A 19,708-nucleotide genomic window follows, 5' to 3' on the forward strand; every position below is an offset into this window, starting at 1 on the left:
ATGAAAACAGAGACATTGCATTCATTGGTAAACTCAACAAATATGAACTGAGCATCTTATAAGTGAGGAACTCTGGAGAAATACAGATAAATAGAAGATGACCCCTGATCGGGGGGCACACATATTCCACATGAGCAGACAGCCAGGCGAAGGCACTCGTAATTCAATGTAGTTAGTACAACAATCACAGGACGCTCAAGGTTCTCCACACAGTGAGTGGCTAATTCAAAATACTTCAGGTGGCTTCATACATTTCCTAGCAGGGTGAGAGGAGACTGGAAAGAAAGGCAAAGGGCAGAGGGTAGGGGTAGGGTGCATATTAGTCATGTGACCTTGGGCTGGTTACGTAACCTCATCAAAGTTCATTTCTTCCTGCTCCAAAACAGAGAATAATAAAAACTACATCAAGAGGTTGTCGTACAGCCCTAGCTGGTTTTGCTCAGTGGATAAAGCAACTGAAGGATCTCGGCTTTGATTCCAGTCAAGGGCATGTACCTGGGTTTCAGGCCCGATCTCCCACCTCAGGTGGGGGCATTCGCAGGAGGCAACCAATTGATGTGTCTCTCTCACATTGACATTTCTCTCTCTCTCTGTCTCTCCCCCTCCCTTCCGCCCTCTCTAAAAATCAATGGAAAAATATCCTCAGTGAGGATATTTTTTAAAAAAGAGTGGCTGTCGTACAGATAAAATGAAGTGATACCTAAGCTTCCCTTATAAGATACCTGGATGAGAATGATAGCATAGTACCTGGAACCTAGTTAGTGCCCAAGAAATGTTAACTGCCATTATCATCATCACCATCCTATTGTTAGTATTGTTGTTGTTTTATTAACTTGACTATGGGGAAAACCAAGTGAATGACTTAGGGAGAAGGACGTAGTGCAACTGCTCTCAAGCTCTTAACTTTCTAACGTCCTTGAGAAAACAGAGCCACCAAGTCAAAATGGATTTTATGTTGCACTCTGCCCTCACCCAGTGCTTCTCAACATCTTACATAGAAAGAACCCTAACCAGGAGGGGGATAGTGACTGTTCCTATGAGGTGCCTCCCTAACTGACTTTGACTTTTAAATACATTTTGTCTTGCAAATCCATTCCCCTCATTTCTGTCCTCCTCATCCTCATCGCCACAGGAAACAAAGTGCTCACTCATTTCCAGGCACTGCGATGGCAGTGCCTATGCATCAGCTCATTGCATCCTCACCGCAGACCTTGAGAGAGAGGTATAACAACCATTCCCATTTTACAGATTAGGAAATTGCTGCAAGAAACCTTATGTAGCTTGTTCAAGATGACAAGCTAATAAACATTGGAACTGGGACGACGATACAGGCAGTCTGGCTCCAGAATCGGTGCTCTGTGGTTGCTGTTAATATACAGATGCCTCCCTCCTTAAGGAGGGGAGCAGCTCCATGCAGGTTTGCTGCAGCGAGAAAGCCTCACTGAGGACCAATGCCCACAGCACTCATGTGGCTACGGGGCCCACACAGACGGTGAGTTGGCCGCCACTGGGAGATGATTAAAATCTGCCATTAAACCACGCTGTACTTAGAGCAGACCCTTTTTAAAGTAGCTTTTCGTCGGGGGATTATATTTTCTTCTTGACAATTTCCTTAATGGCAAGGAAGGCTCTATGTTAGAAGAACAAAGGAGGCCCAAGGGCAATAAGTAGGAGATTCTCACCAAGACGGGGCTGAGGGGGAAGGAGGAGGAAAATTAAACAGGCAGAAGAGAAGATGTGCCTTCTTTTATTCCAATACTGCTCCAGTGCCGCCCACCCCCACCTCCTCTCTCTGCCATCTTCTCCGGGGGCACTAACAGGAGCCCAGGGCTCATTAAAGTTTAAACAGACTGATCAATATGGATAGAATGGTGAATTGTCCATCTGTAAATTGCCAAGCCCTTCATGAATATTTAAGGAACTAAAGTAGGAGGAGAAGAGAGGACCCAGGACTTCATTTTTTCCCTCTGAAAAATAAGGAGAAAAGAATCTCTGTGGTTTTTGATCACCAGGATATAAAATTGAATAGTCAAGTGAAACTAAAAATGAACAAGTATTGGCCAGCATCACTTCCTTCCCCAAGCCAGCAAGCTGACTCCAATCAAGGCCTGCAAGGCGAACATCTGCCTAGCACAGTGGTCGGCAAACTGCGGCTCGCGAGCCACATGTGGCTCTTTGGCACCTTGAGTGTGGCTCTTCCACAAAATACCGACTTCTGTGCATGGGCCATGAAGTTTCAATCGCACTGTACGTGCTCACCCGCACGTGGTATTTTGTGGAAGAGCCACACTCAAGGGGCCAAAGAGCCGCATGTAGCTCACGAGCCTCAGTTTGCCGACCACTGGCCTAGCACAACTGAGTTGCTCCTCACTTGCCCAACTTCCTTACTTTCTCAAAACACACTGCATTCTCATGCCACAGTGCCTTTGCACATGCTGTTCCCTCTGACCAAAATGAGGTTGCCTTCACTTGTCCACTTGGAAGGCAGGTCAGTCCAGTGACTAAGGGTGCAGTGCTGGAATCAGAGTGTGTAGGTTACAGTCCTGCCTCCTTGTGAAGATTCAACTACATAATCCTTGTTAACACGTTTTATACCACATTGGCAATTTCCTTAACGGCAAGGAAGGCTATATGTTAGATACATGAAGCACAGATGTTAGCGATGATTATCAGTGACCTCTTCCACCTTATGTCACACCTGACCATGCTATGCCTGCATGTTCCTATCCTCTGACCTGTCTACTTTAAGCACCTCAAAGGTAACCCTTTCCTCAGCACCAGCCACAGTCACTTTGCTCTCACCACCTATCATGTCCTGTTTTGGCTGCCTGTTGGTCTCTGTCACTGCTAGACTATCAGCTCCTGCAAGGCCAGGCCTGTGTCTGAAGTTACACCAACACTGTCCCTGGCGCCAGGTGGACACACAGCACACACTCAGCAGGTAGGCGCAGGGAAGCACATGCGAGGAGAGAGCACTGCAACTATGGTCTTACCTTTGTGACAATGCAGCATGCAGCCCAGATGTCCTCGGAGGACTGCTCATGATGGTTGAACTGAGGCTCCCACTTGTTAATCGCCTGATCCGCAAAAGCCAAAAGGGTGCCCCTCTGGTCCACCAGAGCCGCACGGACGCTGCCTGTCCCGACATCCACACCCACGTAGTAGCGCCCCGGTTCCTGATCTCCACCAGGCATTGCGTTCCCTCGGCCTACAGGGGTCAAAGGCAAAACCACATGAAGACCAAGCGGTTCTGCAAAGTTAGACACAAGACCTCTGGAAAGTGGAAATGAAAGGGGTGCAGCTAATGAACTGGTGGTCTTCTACTACTTATTCACCCCCAAAAATGTTGAGTGCTAACAGTATGGTAACAGGCATGAGCTAGGTGGTGAGTGAACAAGACAGGCATCACCACAGACACAGAATTCCCATGCTTGGGAGGGGGTCAGACATGAAACATTTATGAACTGTATGATTATTTAAGCAAAGTCATGATATCAAGCGAAAAATGCTATAAAGGTAAGTAAAGGATTATACGAGAATTGAGAATATGGAGGTAACAGATATGCATTTACTAGTGAACCGTGGAGCGAAATCGCATGAGACCCAGGACCCCCCTTCTCCCCCCCACCCCGCCCTACCGTGCCATGGGACCGCCACAAGTCCCAGAGTCCCGCCCCACATGGCCGGAAAGCCGCAGGATGGCCCCAAGTACTGTAGTGCCATCCTGATGCCCTGCCTCAGGACTGCACAGAGCAGCCGCCAGCCCTGCCCCCACTGTGCGTGCTACCATCTTGGGATGGTGTTATGGCATGATGGTCAATTTGCATATCACCTCTTTATTATATAGGATTCTTACTGAATTTGTCAAAATAAGGACAGTGGCCATGATACTGAATAGGAACTTCATCTACACAGTCAATCAGTCACTTAAATAATTATCTGAGCATCTACTATGTGCCAAGCACTGTGAAAAGCACAAACCTCCCCTCTACTCCACACTAGGATTCTCCAAGGTGATTATATTTTAAATGTGTCTTGTTTTTTATTGATTTCAGAGAGAAGAAGGAAGAGGGAGAGAGAGAGAGATAGAAACATTAATGATGGGAAAGAATCACTGATTGGCTGCCTCCTGCACGTCCCCTACTGAGGATCGAGCCCACAATCCTGGCATGTGCCCTAACCGTAATTGAACCTCCTGGTCAACGCTCAACCACTGAGACACACTGGCTGGGCCAAGATGAATCTATTTAAATCTCTATGTTACAGGTGATCAAGGTGAGGCTCCAAGAGGTACATAACTTTTCTCTTAATGCTAAGACCACATGCTTAAGAACAATAAATGTACATTATTATGACCACGCACATTATCCTGATGGGGAAATAGGTCTCTGAGAAGTTAAGGAATGTAGCCAGCACCCCTCAGGGGCAGCCCGGACCCGCAGCCCAGGTCTGGGAGCTCCTGTGTCTCTGCTCTTTCCTGTGTTTCTAACAGCTGGCAGTAGGTTTGGAGAAGAGGCAAACCTCCTGCGGCCCCGTAATGAAGAGACTGGGAATTGGGAAGCAGCCTCGCGGAAGACAGGATCAGGAATCTGTCAGAGAATCTGTGTTCCTTACAGGCCCCTTGTGAGTTACAAAGCAATCTGACCGGAGGACTCCGGAATGCCTTCGTTTTCATTGCCCCTCCAAATCCCTTTGGCCAGATCAGCCCACAGGACAGAAATCTCAGAGAGGCTTTCATGGTCCATATTTGGCTTTCAAAGAACTGGAACAAGCCCACCCCACCCTCTGCCCCAGGACAGCCATGCTGGTTAACCTGTGACAGCTCCCCAGGTGAGCTCGGGGCGGTCCTAGCACCCAGAGTCCCTTTTCAACAAGGGCAGAAGCAGTCTGTGCCCCTTCCCCTTCAAAAAGGTAACGCTTCCTGGCAATGTCACGCTGGGGGACACTAAAACGAAGCCAGCCAGCAGATGTGTGGTTACTGCTTCCTGGATATTTATTCCAGACAAAAACAGCTTCATTAAAAGCGACTGCTTCTGACTTCATTGCAGTGATTTCCCAGCGGTGCCTGCCCCCGCTGGCTGGCTGGCTGTCTGGTTGGCTGGCTGGCTGGCAGGTGGAGAGGAAAATGGGGAAGGTGCAGTAAGAACATTTGCTACCTTCATCGGAGCCTCAGAGAACAACTCTCAAGCTCCAGCCCACTGCTTCCTCACCTTCTCTCCCTCACAGCCCTCCAGGAGTCCCAAAGGACCAGGAGCACCAGTGTTCACACCATGCATTCCTTCATTCATTCAACAGTGATATCGTTTCTTCAAGCCACATCTTGAAAATTTAAATGAAACAGGTCAAAGCAGAGCTGCTCAGTTTGAAGCAGAGATCACCATGGCCCCGCCCCCCTCCTTCCCTCAGGACTCCAGAAGGTTGGCAACCTTTGGCTTAGGGCTGATACACAGCCCGAGGCCCACCGCATCACATCTCAGGCTTCCAGGAGCTTCTCTCTGCCTGCTGTCCAGCTGTGTCCAACCCTGTCCTGCCCGTTCTCACACCCAGCTCAAGACATCCCAAAACTCCTCATAGGTTCCCAAGTGCATCCCACTGCTGCCCAACTGCCCACCACTTCAGACCTGCTCGTCCCTAATTCTTTCCTCCTTCTGTCTGGTGACCACAGACCCACACTTTAAGATCCCGCTCCACCATCACCTCTTCAGGGAAGACCTCCTTGCTTTTCTCTGTCCCTTGGAGCCACCAGGGCACTGGTGGAGACTTACCAACTCAGAATTGTGACTTTATTTCTTTGTCCATCTCCCTTAGTGGCCCGAACCTGAAAAGGGGAACTGTTGATTTCCATATCGCCAGCTCCTAGCACAGTGTCTGGTACATAATCCGTTTCCAATAAATGTTTTCTGAATGAATGACTAAATTAGTGAATCAATAGAAGACAAGGATGAATAAATTCATGTTTTAATACAGTTTGCATTCCTAAATTGTATTGAAATGCAGTAGTGTTTTGTCTTGATTCTAATCCCCATGTACTTCATTCATCCAATTACAAATATTTATTGGATGCTTATAGCTACATTTTATTAATTCCTGGACACTCATCTTTTTTCACATTTATCTTCTGCAAAATCAGAGTGAATCTGACGATCAATGGCTTCATACAATTAATTGGTAGCATTTTTTTTCTTTCTTAGTGGTAAAAGAAATAAAGATGCATCTTGCAATGAATGATATCTGAGATTTGAAGAAATCCGGACTGTGTCAGGCACCCTGCTCAGAACTCAGGATACAATGATGGACACAATAGGACAGTACCCCAGTTCAGAGCTTCCTCAGTGTCTTTATCTTCAAAAAGTGCCGGGAGCCGGTCCATCCTTGCTGTTTCAAAGGACCTGGCATATATGGCATACTGTTCTTAAAATGTTTGCTCACCTTCTTGGCATTATGTGTTTTAACCAAGGTCTCCTCTCTGAGAAAGGTTGTTTCCCCAGGTAGGGATTTTCCCCTGAAGTTAGAGAGGGAATAAAACCCCTCAACTAAGTGCCAGGCGGGTAATTAATCACTTTAACTACGAACAATCATGCTTAAGCTACATAATCTTTACTCCCTGGAATGGAGATAAGAAACGCCCTAACCTTTGTAATAGAGATTGACAGGATTGGAATCAACTGGTATAAATACAGATGTAACAAGACAGAAAGAGACAGAACTTAGAAGACAGAACCAAGAGAGACAGAACCTACACACAGAACCTACACACAGAACCTACACAGAACCTAGAGACAGAAGAACTTCGCTGGAGAGAACATGGCAAAAGATCCTGGACAGAACCTAGAGACAGAACCTAGTGAGAGAACATGGCAAAAGATCCTGGACTGAACCTGACTACAGAAATTGGCAAGAGAACCTGACTAGAACCTGGTGACTGAACCTGGCTGGGGAACCTAGCAAGAGAACATGGACACAGAACCTGGCTGGAGATCCTAACCAGAACTTCACTGGAGATCCTGACCAGAACTTGGCTAGAGAATCTCGCTATGATGATCATCTGAACGCCCTCTCCGTGTCATTCCTTCTTCGCTGACTCCGTCCACACCTTTGGGGACCCCTGGACCTGCTGGGGTTGGACCCCAGCAGAAAAGAACGAAGGCTGACCAAGCTAGCTGGCCCACCTCCCCACTGCCCTCACACACACACATCTTATTTCACTTGGGCTTCCTTCTCTTAGCTTCCCACAACCTCCACTGTGAAGGGCCCTGGGGTGCTGCTCCCTAACACTGATCTTAGCATATCAACACCTCTCTGCCGTTGGCTAGAACATTCCAAAGACTGCTCTAAGCACTTCAGGGAGAAACAAGGAATCAACAGAAAATGAAGCATCGATACAAACATTCTTGCTGACACAGACCTGGTTAGCCACCATCCAGAGGTGTCTTCACTCTTGCCAACCCCAAACACAAGCGAGATCCCGCCCAGGGGGGTGGCCCACGTCCTCACGCTTGGGCTCCTCCTCCCTTTGACTCTCTCTTCCTCTGCAGGGAGTACACCATCTTACCACCCACCATCCAGACAGCCTGGTTTATTTCCAGTAAAATCCAAGGAGGCGGATTCCATCTCTTTGCTAAACAGGAAAGAGAAAGAGCCCACCCTTCAAGGGAGCCCTCATCTCGCCTGGTTCATTAACCAGTTCACTCCACTGCTGCTGGGATCAGGGCTGCCCCCTTAGCCCAGTGCCTGGCACAGCAGGAACCCAACAAGTCACTGTGTGACTCAGTGGATACCTTTAACACCTGTACTTAAAGAAATAATCAAAGGTGCCATGTTAACTGTGGTCTGATGCTGTGCTAAGCAGTTTGTTTACATCACCACTTTTTTTTTTTAACTATTCTAAAATTGTAATTTATTTTGAAAATATTCTACAAAAAAATCAAACAATTCCATAAAATAAATTTTTTTTTAAAAAAAAGTACAACAATATTAAGACAACTACTTTACTGGGGCGATTTTCCTCAGGATCTGTGTAAATCATAAAATATATATTCCATGGTAACGTTTTTGAGCTATTTCTATGATTGGCACCTATTAATATCTGCCATGGAAATCCTCCAAAATTCATCTTGTTTGCACTGAGGACTTACTGAACTCACTCACATACTAAACTGAATGTGAACTCTCTCCTAATACCTGCCCTTCAAAGAAAAATCATGAAATTTTCAGAAATTGCCTGTGGAACACCTTATTGCAATTTTCACAGGGGAGTTGAACACACCGTCCTCAATACACTTTCAGTGACATATATATGAATATATACAGAGATCCCAAGTCTGACACCCAGTTTTGTGGGGTTTTTTTTATGCATTCCCCCTTTACTCTGACACTAACCCCTGAACATAATCAGATAAGGAAAGTGAGTCGTGGACAGGGAAAGTAACTTACTCCAGTATGTCATGTAACTAGTAAGTAATAGAATTGACAGCGATCAATTCCCTCTGGCTCCACAGTCCCTACCGTTTTCTCAGGATGCTACCTCGCCTGATACCCCTTCATTTATCAAATGGCCAAGGGCTCTGCTGGGATCCCTGCCTACTTTGTCTCAGATAGGCCAACTCAGAACTCGGCTGTCCACCTTCAGAGACGGACCCCTCCCCACGCCACGCTGCCTCTCTCTGGCAAACCGTCATTTCTAGACCGCATTACCAAGGATCAGTCAGGAAGAGTCAAACCCACAGGAACAAGGGCTCCTACCTTCCCAGCATGGCTCGCTCACACCTCCCAGTCCATGTTTTTCTAAGAAATAGATCCTAATTAAATATTTTGGGTTCACCACGTTTTCCATTTTATAGTTTTAAGTGATCTCTGTTGATTGTTTCCAGACCTGGACCCTGAAAGCAGGGAGGCAGAGAGGTTCAAGCCTTTGGGCAACTTCCCTGAAACTCAGCCCTGGGAGTTACACAAACTCTGCCAAAGGGTTTTCCTTGCCTTCCCGCTCACTCTGTGCCCTTTGTTCCTGGGTCATAAGACCCATCTGCTGGGTGTCGTGAACTCCAAACTGTATCCCAGTGCCTCTGGGGCTCAAAAGATAAAGTCACTGCAAGATGGAAAACATTATTCCCTTTTCTGAATGTTTTTAAAGGATTAGGGCCCTGCTGTGTGTCTGGCACTTTCACACGTGTGAAACTCTTCTGACTAAAACCCAATCACGTTGGTGAATCTGTGCCCATTTGACACCTCAGTGGAATGGGGAAATGTGCCCCAAGTCACACAAGCAGTAAACAGCAGCACCCATATTCGAACCCTAGTCTCTTAGGGTAAGTCTTAGGGTTCTTTCCACACAACATCAACCTAAAGTTAAAAAAAAACCAAGTCCTTTGATCACGTCTCCAACAAATGCAGCAACAACTAGCATGTAGTAAGCTCTGCTCTGCAAATCACCCATGTGATTGCATGCCATCTTTCTAACAACCATGTGAGATAAGCACCATGAGCCCACTCTCCAGTAAAGGAGACTGAGGTTCTCTGCAATAAAGCTGCTGAAGGTCACTGAGCACAGAAGCAGAGGAGCTGGGATTGGAGGTTGAGTCAGTGAGGCTCCAAAGCACAATTTATGAATGGTTCCATCTCATTCTTTTAAGGCAAAGATGAATTTTCTAAAAAGAAAAGCTGATGGTGATATGGAGAGAGTGGTCAGGCAGAGAGCAATAAGGACATGGATGGTGGAGACCGAGAGAAAGAAAAATACTGGAGAGAAACTCAAGCTGCGCTGCCCACAAGTCCTGAGCCATCCCTAACTTCTCAGCCCACACGATGCTTCAAAGGGCAGCAAAGCCTCCTGTCCAAGTCCCCAGCATAAACTGGACTGATTTCTAGCCCCTATTCATCATCAAAAGATGGTTCTTACGATAAATATTTATACGGTTCATTAAGTAAGAGCCTGTATAAATATTATTGGAAATGTGCACAGGAAACCACAGACCTCATGGCTGATTCTTCAGCCAATGTGCAAGCTGCTCAAATGCAGCATGAAAAAGGGAGAGAAACCTGGACATGGAGGCTATTCTTTGCAAAACTATTTCAGCAATTCTAAGAAGGGGGGGTCCACGCTGCAAATACTGCGTTGAAAACCAATCATTGAGGGGCTGTTCCCTTATTTTTTTTTCTCCTTCTTTCCCCCTAATAGTAATAATACTGTTTCCAAAGACAACAAACCTCTGGAGGTGATGAGCTTACCTTCAGTCCTATTTCTTAAAGAGCCACTCCTCCAGGATAAATGTGGTGGCTGTGTCCACAGACACAGTGTCCCAGGGACCTGGGAGGGAGCTCAATATCTATCCTCTTTCAACTTTGATCTTTAGACTTTGCTGGGAGCTCCTGTACAGGAGTCCTGCATGATTTAGTTAGTTAGTTATATTACAATGGGGGCTGGTAAATTTGGGAAGAAAAAGATAAGCAATAATGGGCTTGTTCCCTTCAGTCTTCTTAACATAAAGAACTCAATATCACTTTAAACAAACCTCATATGCTCTAAGATAATGAGAAAGTTCACAGTGGTGGGAAAGTGCTCATATGGCAATAATAACTGGCTCTCTCATTGGCTTTATCAACAATACACACGGAAGAAGAAGTGCAGATCGCTGACAGGTGCTTTTTCTCTTAAAGTGAAAGGCTACCATCTCCTAGTGTTCTCTGAAAGATTAACTGAGATTATGTAACTAAGATATGTAGCACAGTGCCTGATGTATGTATGGTACATGCTCAATAAATGGTAGCAATTATTAGTACTATTATTATGTGCCAATCTTCCCGTCTAACACCAAATCACTTCTAGACACCTGAAATCTTTTAATATGTATTATCTATTCATACATGTTTGCAACATATCTAACAGCTCAAATTCCAGCAAATATTAAGTATCTTTTCTATGCCTGGACACTAGGGAGAGGAAGCTGAAAAAAATAATTATTGATTTTTATGAATTGACAATTTAATGTAAGAATTTTATTTTTGAAATTCAAATGGTGATGCCTCGAGTTTATGTATTTCAGGCTAAACATAATGCACCTAGTGAAACTGCAGCAATGGCTTCACATTAATCCTAATCCCAACCATAATCCTAGCCATACTTCTGGAGTCAAGCATCCTATTTCAACTCCACCTTTGTCCACAGAATGCAGACACAGATACACCAATTTACGTTTTCATCACCTTTCCAATCACTCAATCAAAAACTCAGTATTTTTCATTTTTAATATATATATTATTAATATATATATATATTGATTTCAGAGAGGAAGGGAGAGGGAGAGAGAGATTGAAATGTCAATGATGTGAGAGAATCATTGAATGGCTGCCTCCTGCACACCCCACGCTGGGGATCGAGCATGTAACCCAGGCATGTGCCCTGACTGGGAATCGAACCGTGACCTCCTGGTTCATAGGTCAGTGCTCAACCACTGAGCCACGGTGGCCAGCTGAGCCCATTCTTAAAGATAAACAAGGCAACTGAAGAAGGGGAATAGTGTGAAATCAGACAGGAGAAAGACTGGCTGTACTTTCTAATTCAAAGTTGGATTTCAAAAGGCAGAGAAACCAGAACTCACCCAACCCACTGGCCTGCCTCACAATATGACAGCCACAAGGATCAAAGGACAGCCAGTCCTGCCCGGCCGGTGTAGCTCAGTGGTTGAACATCAGCCCAGGAACCATGAGGTCATTGGTTCAATTTCCAGTCAGGGCACATGTCCAGGTTGTGCGCTCACGCCCTGGTAGAGCGAATGCAGGAGGCAGCAGAACGATCAGAGACTCAGTATTTAAAAAGGTGTAACATGGCCAAGGCCTGGGCCCTATTATTACAAAACAAAACAAAACAAAAGACCGTTCCTGGATAGTGACCAAAAATGGCCACCCTCCAAGGAAGAGCCACACCGGTGATGGCACAACAGTTGACACCAAGAAAATACAAAACCTAACCATGCCAAGGCCAAATGCATGGTGCAAGCCCTAAAGAAACTGTGGGTGGAAGATCTGACTCCTCAAATATCGACCCAAACTCCAACAGCAGACAGCACCTGAGGGCAAAGAAAACTTTGAATCTCCTAAATCCTCTTCTAGAAAAGCCTGCTAACTCTCCCCTTTTCAACCCCTATGGTAAAAAAACACAAACCTCCTCAATTGTTATACTGCCTTCCAAGCTCTCTATGCTGCCACGCTGAGGTAGCCTCTTTGCACAGAAAAGCAAAGGGGACCCACAGGTACAAGGTATGTGCCGTTGCTCCCATTACAGGTGAGGACACAAATCCTGAGAGGGTCAACACCCAGTGATGGCCACAAAGCCCAGAGGAAGGAGGCCTGAGTCCCTGCAGGACTCCTGCTACTACCCCGCAGGGACCTGGATTTCCACACTAACAAGCTGCCTTTATGGTGGACACACTCAGAATACCCTTCCATGTCTGCTTATCCTGGGAAGCCTGCTCAGTCACTCAGTGACTGGAAGTGCCTTCTCCACACGCTCATTAATAAACACCCCTAGGGCACTATAAACGCTACAGTAGGAAGCACTGGTTACCAACTGAGAATGTTCTGTCCCCTGCTTCACTGTCCTCCCAGGTAAGCACGGTGTAATGTGACAGAGTAGAAGGGAAATTACCAGGTTGTACTAAATCAGGGGTGGGGAGCACCTGGCCCGTGGGCCTTATATCATTTGGTCTGGCCCTGCCATGGCATTAGGGGTGAGTTAATTAAATGTTTGACCAAATATAGCAGGCTAATTTTTAAGTTGATAATTTTGTATGGCCCACAAATGATATAAATATCCAAATGGCCCTTTGGCAGGAAAAAAAAAAAAAAAAAAAAGTTCCCCACCCCTATATTAAATAATCAAATACCTTTTAAAAATAAAAAGCCTTGCCGAAACCGGTTTGGCTCAGTGGATAGAGCATCGGCCTGCGGACTGAAAGGTCCCAGGTTCGATTCCGGTCAAGGGCATGTACCTGGGTTGCGGGCAATCCCCAGTGGGGGATGTGCAGGAGGCAGCTGATCGATGTTTCTCTCTCATCGATGTTTCTGACTCTCTATCTCTCTCCCTTCCTCTCTGTAAAAAATCAATAAAATATATTTAAAAAAAAGAATAAAATAAAAATAAAAATAAAAAGCCTTGAAGGACTCTCTGTCCATGGAGAGTTCCAGAAGCAATATCAGCAAACCTCTCTTCTGTGTAAAGCACCATGCCCCTCCCCTGGGACACTCTCCCTCCTTGACCGACGACCCCATTTCCACAGGCACATGTGTGGAGGGGAGAAGGGAGATGGAGAGCGAGCCCAGGACCCCCTGTGCGAGGCCGTCTATCTCTGACAAACCCTGAGTCCACTAAAAGCCAGATTTGAACCCGATGGTCACTCCCCTGCCAGGACTCTGGGAGCAGGAAGATGGCAGAGCAGACACAAAGAGGGCGAGGGCTGGTGGCCTGCTTCTAAGTGCAAAGTCAGTATATTTTAACCCCAATATGCCAATTACACAGCTAAGCCCACAGCAGGGAAAATTATAAGCAGTGATGTATTATTACATGGACTCTTCTTTTTGAAATATGAGTCCCTCACCTCTCTTTGAATTCTGAAATACTTAAATATATGGGATGGGGCAAAACAGGTTTACAGGTGTGAGAACCTGAAACAGTTTTTTGTTTTTGTTTTTAAGAAAAAAACCTTTCATAGTTTTCATTTTCTTTTTTTAATATATTTTATTGATTTGTTACACAGAGGAAGGGAGAGGGATAGAGAGTTAGAAACATTGATCAGCTGCCTCTTGCACACCTCCCACTGGGGATGTGCCTGCAACCAAGGTACATGCCCTTGACCGGAATCGAACCCAGGACCTTTCAGTCCGCAGGCTGACGTTCTATCCACTGAGCCAAATCGGTTAGGGCTGAAACAGTTTATTTTTGTATTACTATTTCTGAAAGATTATATTATTTTCCAAACGACGACTATAAGCCTACTTTTGCCCCACTCTGCATATGTGTTGTCTCTCCCTCTGTCACTTTCTTCTCCAAGGGGCTGCTGTTGATTTGCTGATCCAGTTAACTATGAAATGATTTTCTACAGACCTAACCAGACCTTCAAAGCAATGCTGTTATCATTAGCATATTGGCCAGCATCCACAGCTGTTCCCAGAAAGCCACTCAAATTAAAAGAACTGAAAAACCACCGACCTTGATGACTGCTGTCAGGAAGGGCTCAGGGCAGTATTAGGAAGAGCAACAGAATCCATTCCCCACACAGAAACCCCTTCCCAGAGACGACGCCCCACCAGACGATGGCTGAGGTCTTTGGCCTCTTCTCGTGTTGACCTGTTTACGAAGCATGGCCCAGTGGCTTTAAGACCTAAGGTTATTTGAAGATTAAACATTAGACTTGGAGAACTGGACAGTCTGCCATGCCATACACAGAGACACACTGTCAAAATTACCAAGAGCTACAGTCTAGGCTTAGCCACCACCAATGATGCTTCTGCCCAAAATCTTTATTTGTTTGGCCCACAAAGACCTCAAAGCTCTGGCCCTGCCTGCCTCTCTAACCTTCCCTCCCTCATTCCCTCCGTCCCTGCCCCCCTGTTCCCCTTACCCCTTTGTCTCCCTCCCTGATTGCAACCCCTGATACTGCAACCCTTCAAAAGTATTAGCAACCAGTCAGAGGTTTGGAGGTTTGGCACCTTTCATACTGTTTGTTCCCTCTTCCTACGAGGCAAAGAACAAAAACTTGCAGTTCACAGAAAAAATAAATACGATGAATACATACGAACCTTTCCCCTCACAAATAAGGTAGGAAATACAAATCAAAACAATATTGAGATACAATTTTACAACAAATTGGCAAAAATTAAATTTTTTTATAATACCCACTCTGGCAAGAGTGTGAGGAAATAGTGTCATACACTTTTAGTGGGATAGTAATTTTTGTCAATATCTGCCCATTTTCAAAATCTACCCTTTTACCCAACAGTTTCACTTCTAAGAATTTATTAGTCATCTCACCTAAAAATATATATACTAAAAGTCCATTATAACATTAAAAAAAAAAAGAAAGAGCATACTCACAAAAACCCTAGAAACAATTTAAATGTTTATTAATAGGGGACATAAGCAGCTGTTAAAAACAAGAAGGAGCTAAAGAAAAATACTGATTATGTTAGGTAAAAGCAAGTTTGCAGTTGTATTATTATTATTTTTTATACCTGACATATAGTCAGCCATCAATGCATTTTAAATTTCCTTTATAGAGTTTATTTTTTTTAATTTTATTTTTTATTGCTTAAAGTATTACAAAGGGTATTACATATGTGTTTTTGTTTGTTTGTTTGTTTGTTTGTTTTTTAAAGAGGATAGAGTATCAGTGGTTCTCAAAGGGTGGACTCTAGGCAGAACAGCCTCAGCATCACAAGGGAACAAGGAACATGTCAGACATGCAAATCCTCAGGCTCCACTCAGATCTATTGATTCAGAAACTCTGGGAGTTCTCTGTGCTCAGAGCCCTGTAAAGAAACCTCCAGGGGATCCTGATAAATACCAAAGCTTGGGAATCCCTGAATTGTACTAGTATAGAGACCCACATTTTCGGAGGAATATACAAATACCTGCTCACAAAGAAAAGTATGCAGCCCGGCCAGAATGGCTCAGTGGTTGAGCATCGACCTATGAACCAGGAGGTCATGGTTCAATTCCTGGTCTGGGTACATGGCCGGGTTGTGGGCTCGATCGATCCCCTGTGTGGGGTATGCAGGAGGCAGCTGATAATGATTCTCTCTCATCAATGATATTTCTATCTCTCTCTCTCCCTTCCTCTCTGAAATCAATAAAAATATATATATTTTTTTAAAAGTAATGTAGTGGAAGTGAGAGGGCAATTTTTAACTCCCCTACTCGGTGCTATTGGAATTTTTGCAATGAGCAGCTATTACTGTTAAAAGAAAACTCTTCCTTGTAATGAGTTAAACTCTGCTTTGTATGGCTCCAGCCTATAGTCCTCATTTTTATCCCATGGGACAATCTAAACCATCTAACCACTTCTAGGTTAGCAACCTCCTGCTGGGTCTTCTCTCCTCTATGCTGTATATTTTCAGTTCCTGTAACTGTTGTTCCTCCATGCTATGGCTTTGCCTGAAACAACAACAAGATAGGGAGAGGGATAAGGGGACTTGATACATTTAACAAGAATGATCTTCAGACACCCATGTTTCCACATGACATTGTGTGGAGATGAGGTACGTTGGACGAACAGCACAGGGCAAGCACACAGTAAGTCTTCTTTACCTTCCTGAAGGCCCTTGGGATGCAACATGTGCTGGGACCAACCAGTGGCCCACACAGCCCAATATGCAATCCCTACACTAACATCAGAATAATCTGTTCAGGAGAAAAGGGAAAGGGAGCTAGGGTGTCTTCACCAACTGTCTCTGAAGGGGGACTTTGTGGTCACCCTGCTCCTATACCCTACTCTTCCCTTAGTAGATCATTAGAAATTAGTGTTACCTGTGTTTACTCAATATGCATTTTCACATGAACCCAAATGTTTCTCAAACATACTTATATTTGGAGCCAACCCTCATCTTGGATGAATAAATTTCTCATGAGCATTTACTCTGTGCCAGGCATAGTACTAGTGACTTGGTAGATGGCCTTGCTAATCCTCTGAACAACCATGCAGTGGCCACCACTACAGATGGGATAACCAAGGTGTGCAATCAGGTCACAAGCCCAACCTCACAGAGCCAGCGGAAAGCAGATTGGAACTCCAATCCTATGCTCTTTCCACTGTGTCACAGGATAACCATGAAACATATCAACAACAGCCTCATTTGGCCACATAATTCTATAATCCAAGAGTTTGGTAAATTACATTTAACTTAATCTGTCTACATTATTGTTGATTTTACAGAATTTGTCTTCTCAACTTTCATTCTCCATATCCAATCAGTTACCGAGTTCTTTCTTTCTTTTTTTTCTTTTTTTGTTAATATGTTTTTATTGATTTCAGAAAGGGAAAGGGAGGAGAGAGAGAGAATCATTGATCAGCTGCCTCCTGCATGCCCCCTAATGGGGATGGAGCCCACAACCCAGGCATGTGCCCTGACGGGGAGTCAAACCATAACCTCCTAGTTCATGGGTTGATGCTCAACCACTGAGTCACACTAGCTGGGCTCCTTTCTTTTAAAAATCAATCAATAAATAAATATTTTCCTTGATTTTAGAGAGAAAGGAGGGGGAAAGGAGAGAGAAACATGGATTGGCTTTTTCCTGCATGCCCCCTACTTGGAATTGAGCCTGTAATCTAAGCATGTGTCCTGCCTGGGACTTAAACTGGCAACCTTTCCAATCAACTGAACCACACCAGCCAGGGCCTGAGTCCTTTCGTAGTATCTCCACCCCACGGCCAGTTTAGCAGAATTCAAGCTACCTGGCTCTCAACCCTGCAACAGATTTCAGTGTAGCTCAGCCCCAAATCCAGATGGCCAAGGGAATGGTAATACACTTAGCCTGAATGGTTTCTACTTGATTCCCCCACTGTCCCTAAAGCTGCCCCACACATAAATCACTGTAAATGTACCTCCTGTGTGAACTCTGCTTCATTTGTCATTCAAGTTGATAAAAACTTCCTAAACAATTTAAGATGATGGGGGGGGGGGAGGAGGGGTACAAGACCTCCAGGGGAAAACATGACGAGTGTGGGAAGGAAATCTCATCATGTCTCCCTCACATGTCAAACCTCCCCAAACACCTACTATTCCTTCTCTCCCATCTGAGTGATGGGCACCACCAGCCACGCTGATCCTGTAGCCAGAAATCGAGAGGTTCTCACTGACTCCTTGCACAGGTTATTCTCCCTCCCCCACAAAATACATATCCACTCTCAATCCTTCTCGGATGCTCTGTGTCCTGTGGACCACAGTCTGGATCTCCAAGGCTCTCTAATCCTCTGTCTACTAGTTGGGTTTGGCCAATGGCGAGCATTAGCAGAAGCCTCAAAGCAGGAAGGAGAGTGAGGCTGGGACCCCTTCCTCTGGAATGGCCTGGAACTAGCTGTACCTCTTGAACTAAGGTAACAGATCCTCTCAAGGCAGCCTTCTTCACATCACTTCTCCTTTTCAGTTGCTAACCGTTCCTCCCCTTGCCCCACTAGAGGGATATAACAAACCTGCCGTGATTAGCCACAGGGATTCGGGCTGCCCTCATCTTTCTAAGTGGTTCCTCGATTGAAAAATATCCTAAGATGGGGGTATTTTATGTGTCCTTCTGATATACCTCCTCCACTGTGCTCTTTCTAGTCTTCAAGTGGCAAAAGAGGTCCCCATTATTACTGGTGCCTGGTGGCCTCAAAATCCCTTCCTCCCATCCTCAGGTAGTCCTTTCTTTCCATTTTCTTTAAGTAGAAGACTTCTACTTCCAGCCAAGAACAAGTAACAGTAACCATACTGACCCTCCCACCCAGAACAACTTAAAAAACAAACCCAAATAGGAAACAGAGGTTCTCAGGACACTGGAAATCAGGCAACAAAACAGAGGGATTCTGGAGAGATTCGGGAGGAGGAAAAAGAGGAGGTATTCTGAAAATTGTTCAAGTTTAATGCCTGGGGCCCAAGCTAAGCCCCGCAGTATCCCTGAGTTGAGGAGACAGAGTTAGGAATCTGTGGACAACAAGGAGGCTAGAGTACTTGAGGGAGGGAGAGAGAGAGAGAGAGAGAGAGAGGGGGAGGGAGAGAGATGTGTACAAAGGGAGAAGTCTGGCCATCTGCAAAGGGTACTCCTCGAGTATTACCAAGAGTACCAATCACTGTATGCATGTGAGGGATCTATCTGAGCCAGAAACACCCGACAGGATTAGAGTGAACAGTGAACAGACTTCACACGCCCATGAATAGTGCCTATGAGAAAGAACCAGACTGAAAAACCTCAATTCCCAGGGCACTGGGTAGAGTATGCAGAGGGTTTCACTCAGTAGTGAAGAAGATATAGCTCTGGTCCCACCTAACAAAGCTTAAAGCAAGAGTCAAAAGGACCAAATTGTTCCAAATAACTTATACATGCCCCAGAACAAAGCTCAAGTGCATTTATAGAAATACAAAATACCTAACAAGGCAAAAAACACAATGTCTGATCTTCAATTAGAAATTGCAAAGAAGCAAGAAAATGAGGAAAATCAATGGACACTGGCCTAGAATTGACACATTTGTTAGAATTAAAAGGCATAGCTATTAAAAATCATAACTGGATTTCATATGTTCAAAAACCTAGAGGAAATATTGAGCTTAAAAGTTCAGACATAGAATATATATTAAAAAACTCAAGTTGAAATTCTAGAAATGAAAACTGGAATAGCTGAGATGAAAAATTGACTTTATGGGATTAGACAATACAGAAGAAAATATCAGTGACATTCAAGACATAGTAATACAAGCTATCCAAAATGTAATGAAGAAAGTAAAAGACTGAAAAAGTAAATAATCAGAGCACCCTGGATGGTAGGGCTCAACTGGTTGGGTGACATTACATGCACCTAAAGGTTGTTAGTTCGATTCCCACTCAGGGCACATGCCCAGGTTGCAGGCTGGATCCTGGTTGGGGGATGTGTAGGAAGCAGCGATTGATGTGCTCTTACATTGATGTTTCTCTTTCTCTCTCTCTCTCCCTTCCTCTCTATTAAAAAAAAAAAAACACACCAAAAAA

General features: G+C 44.9%; 1 protein-coding gene across 8 annotated transcripts in view; it reads right to left on the reverse strand.

The window, feature by feature from the left end:
- FGGY (FGGY carbohydrate kinase domain containing) overlaps nucleotides 1–19,708 on the reverse strand; it is a 412,099-nt gene that overhangs the window by 380,832 nt on the left and 11,559 nt on the right. For 3 of the 8 annotated variants that reach the window (XM_081087567.1, XM_081087565.1, XM_081087569.1), the window contains exon 2: nucleotides 2,994–3,208. The exons of 2 other annotated variants lie outside the window; for them this stretch is intronic. In XM_081087567.1, the coding sequence (XP_080943693.1) occupies nucleotides 2,994–3,194 (201 nt within the window). In that variant the 5' untranslated portion in view covers nucleotides 3,195–3,208. Of the gene's footprint in view, nucleotides 1–2,993; nucleotides 3,209–10,224; nucleotides 10,291–19,708 lie in introns of those variants that run through there. 3 more of the 8 variants (XM_081087568.1, XM_081087566.1, XM_081087571.1) reach the window with 2 other exon arrangements.

This window comes from Myotis nattereri (assembly GCF_964212035.1).
Source record: "Myotis nattereri genome assembly, chromosome: 3".
Taxonomy (NCBI): Eukaryota; Metazoa; Chordata; class Mammalia; order Chiroptera; family Vespertilionidae; genus Myotis; species Myotis nattereri.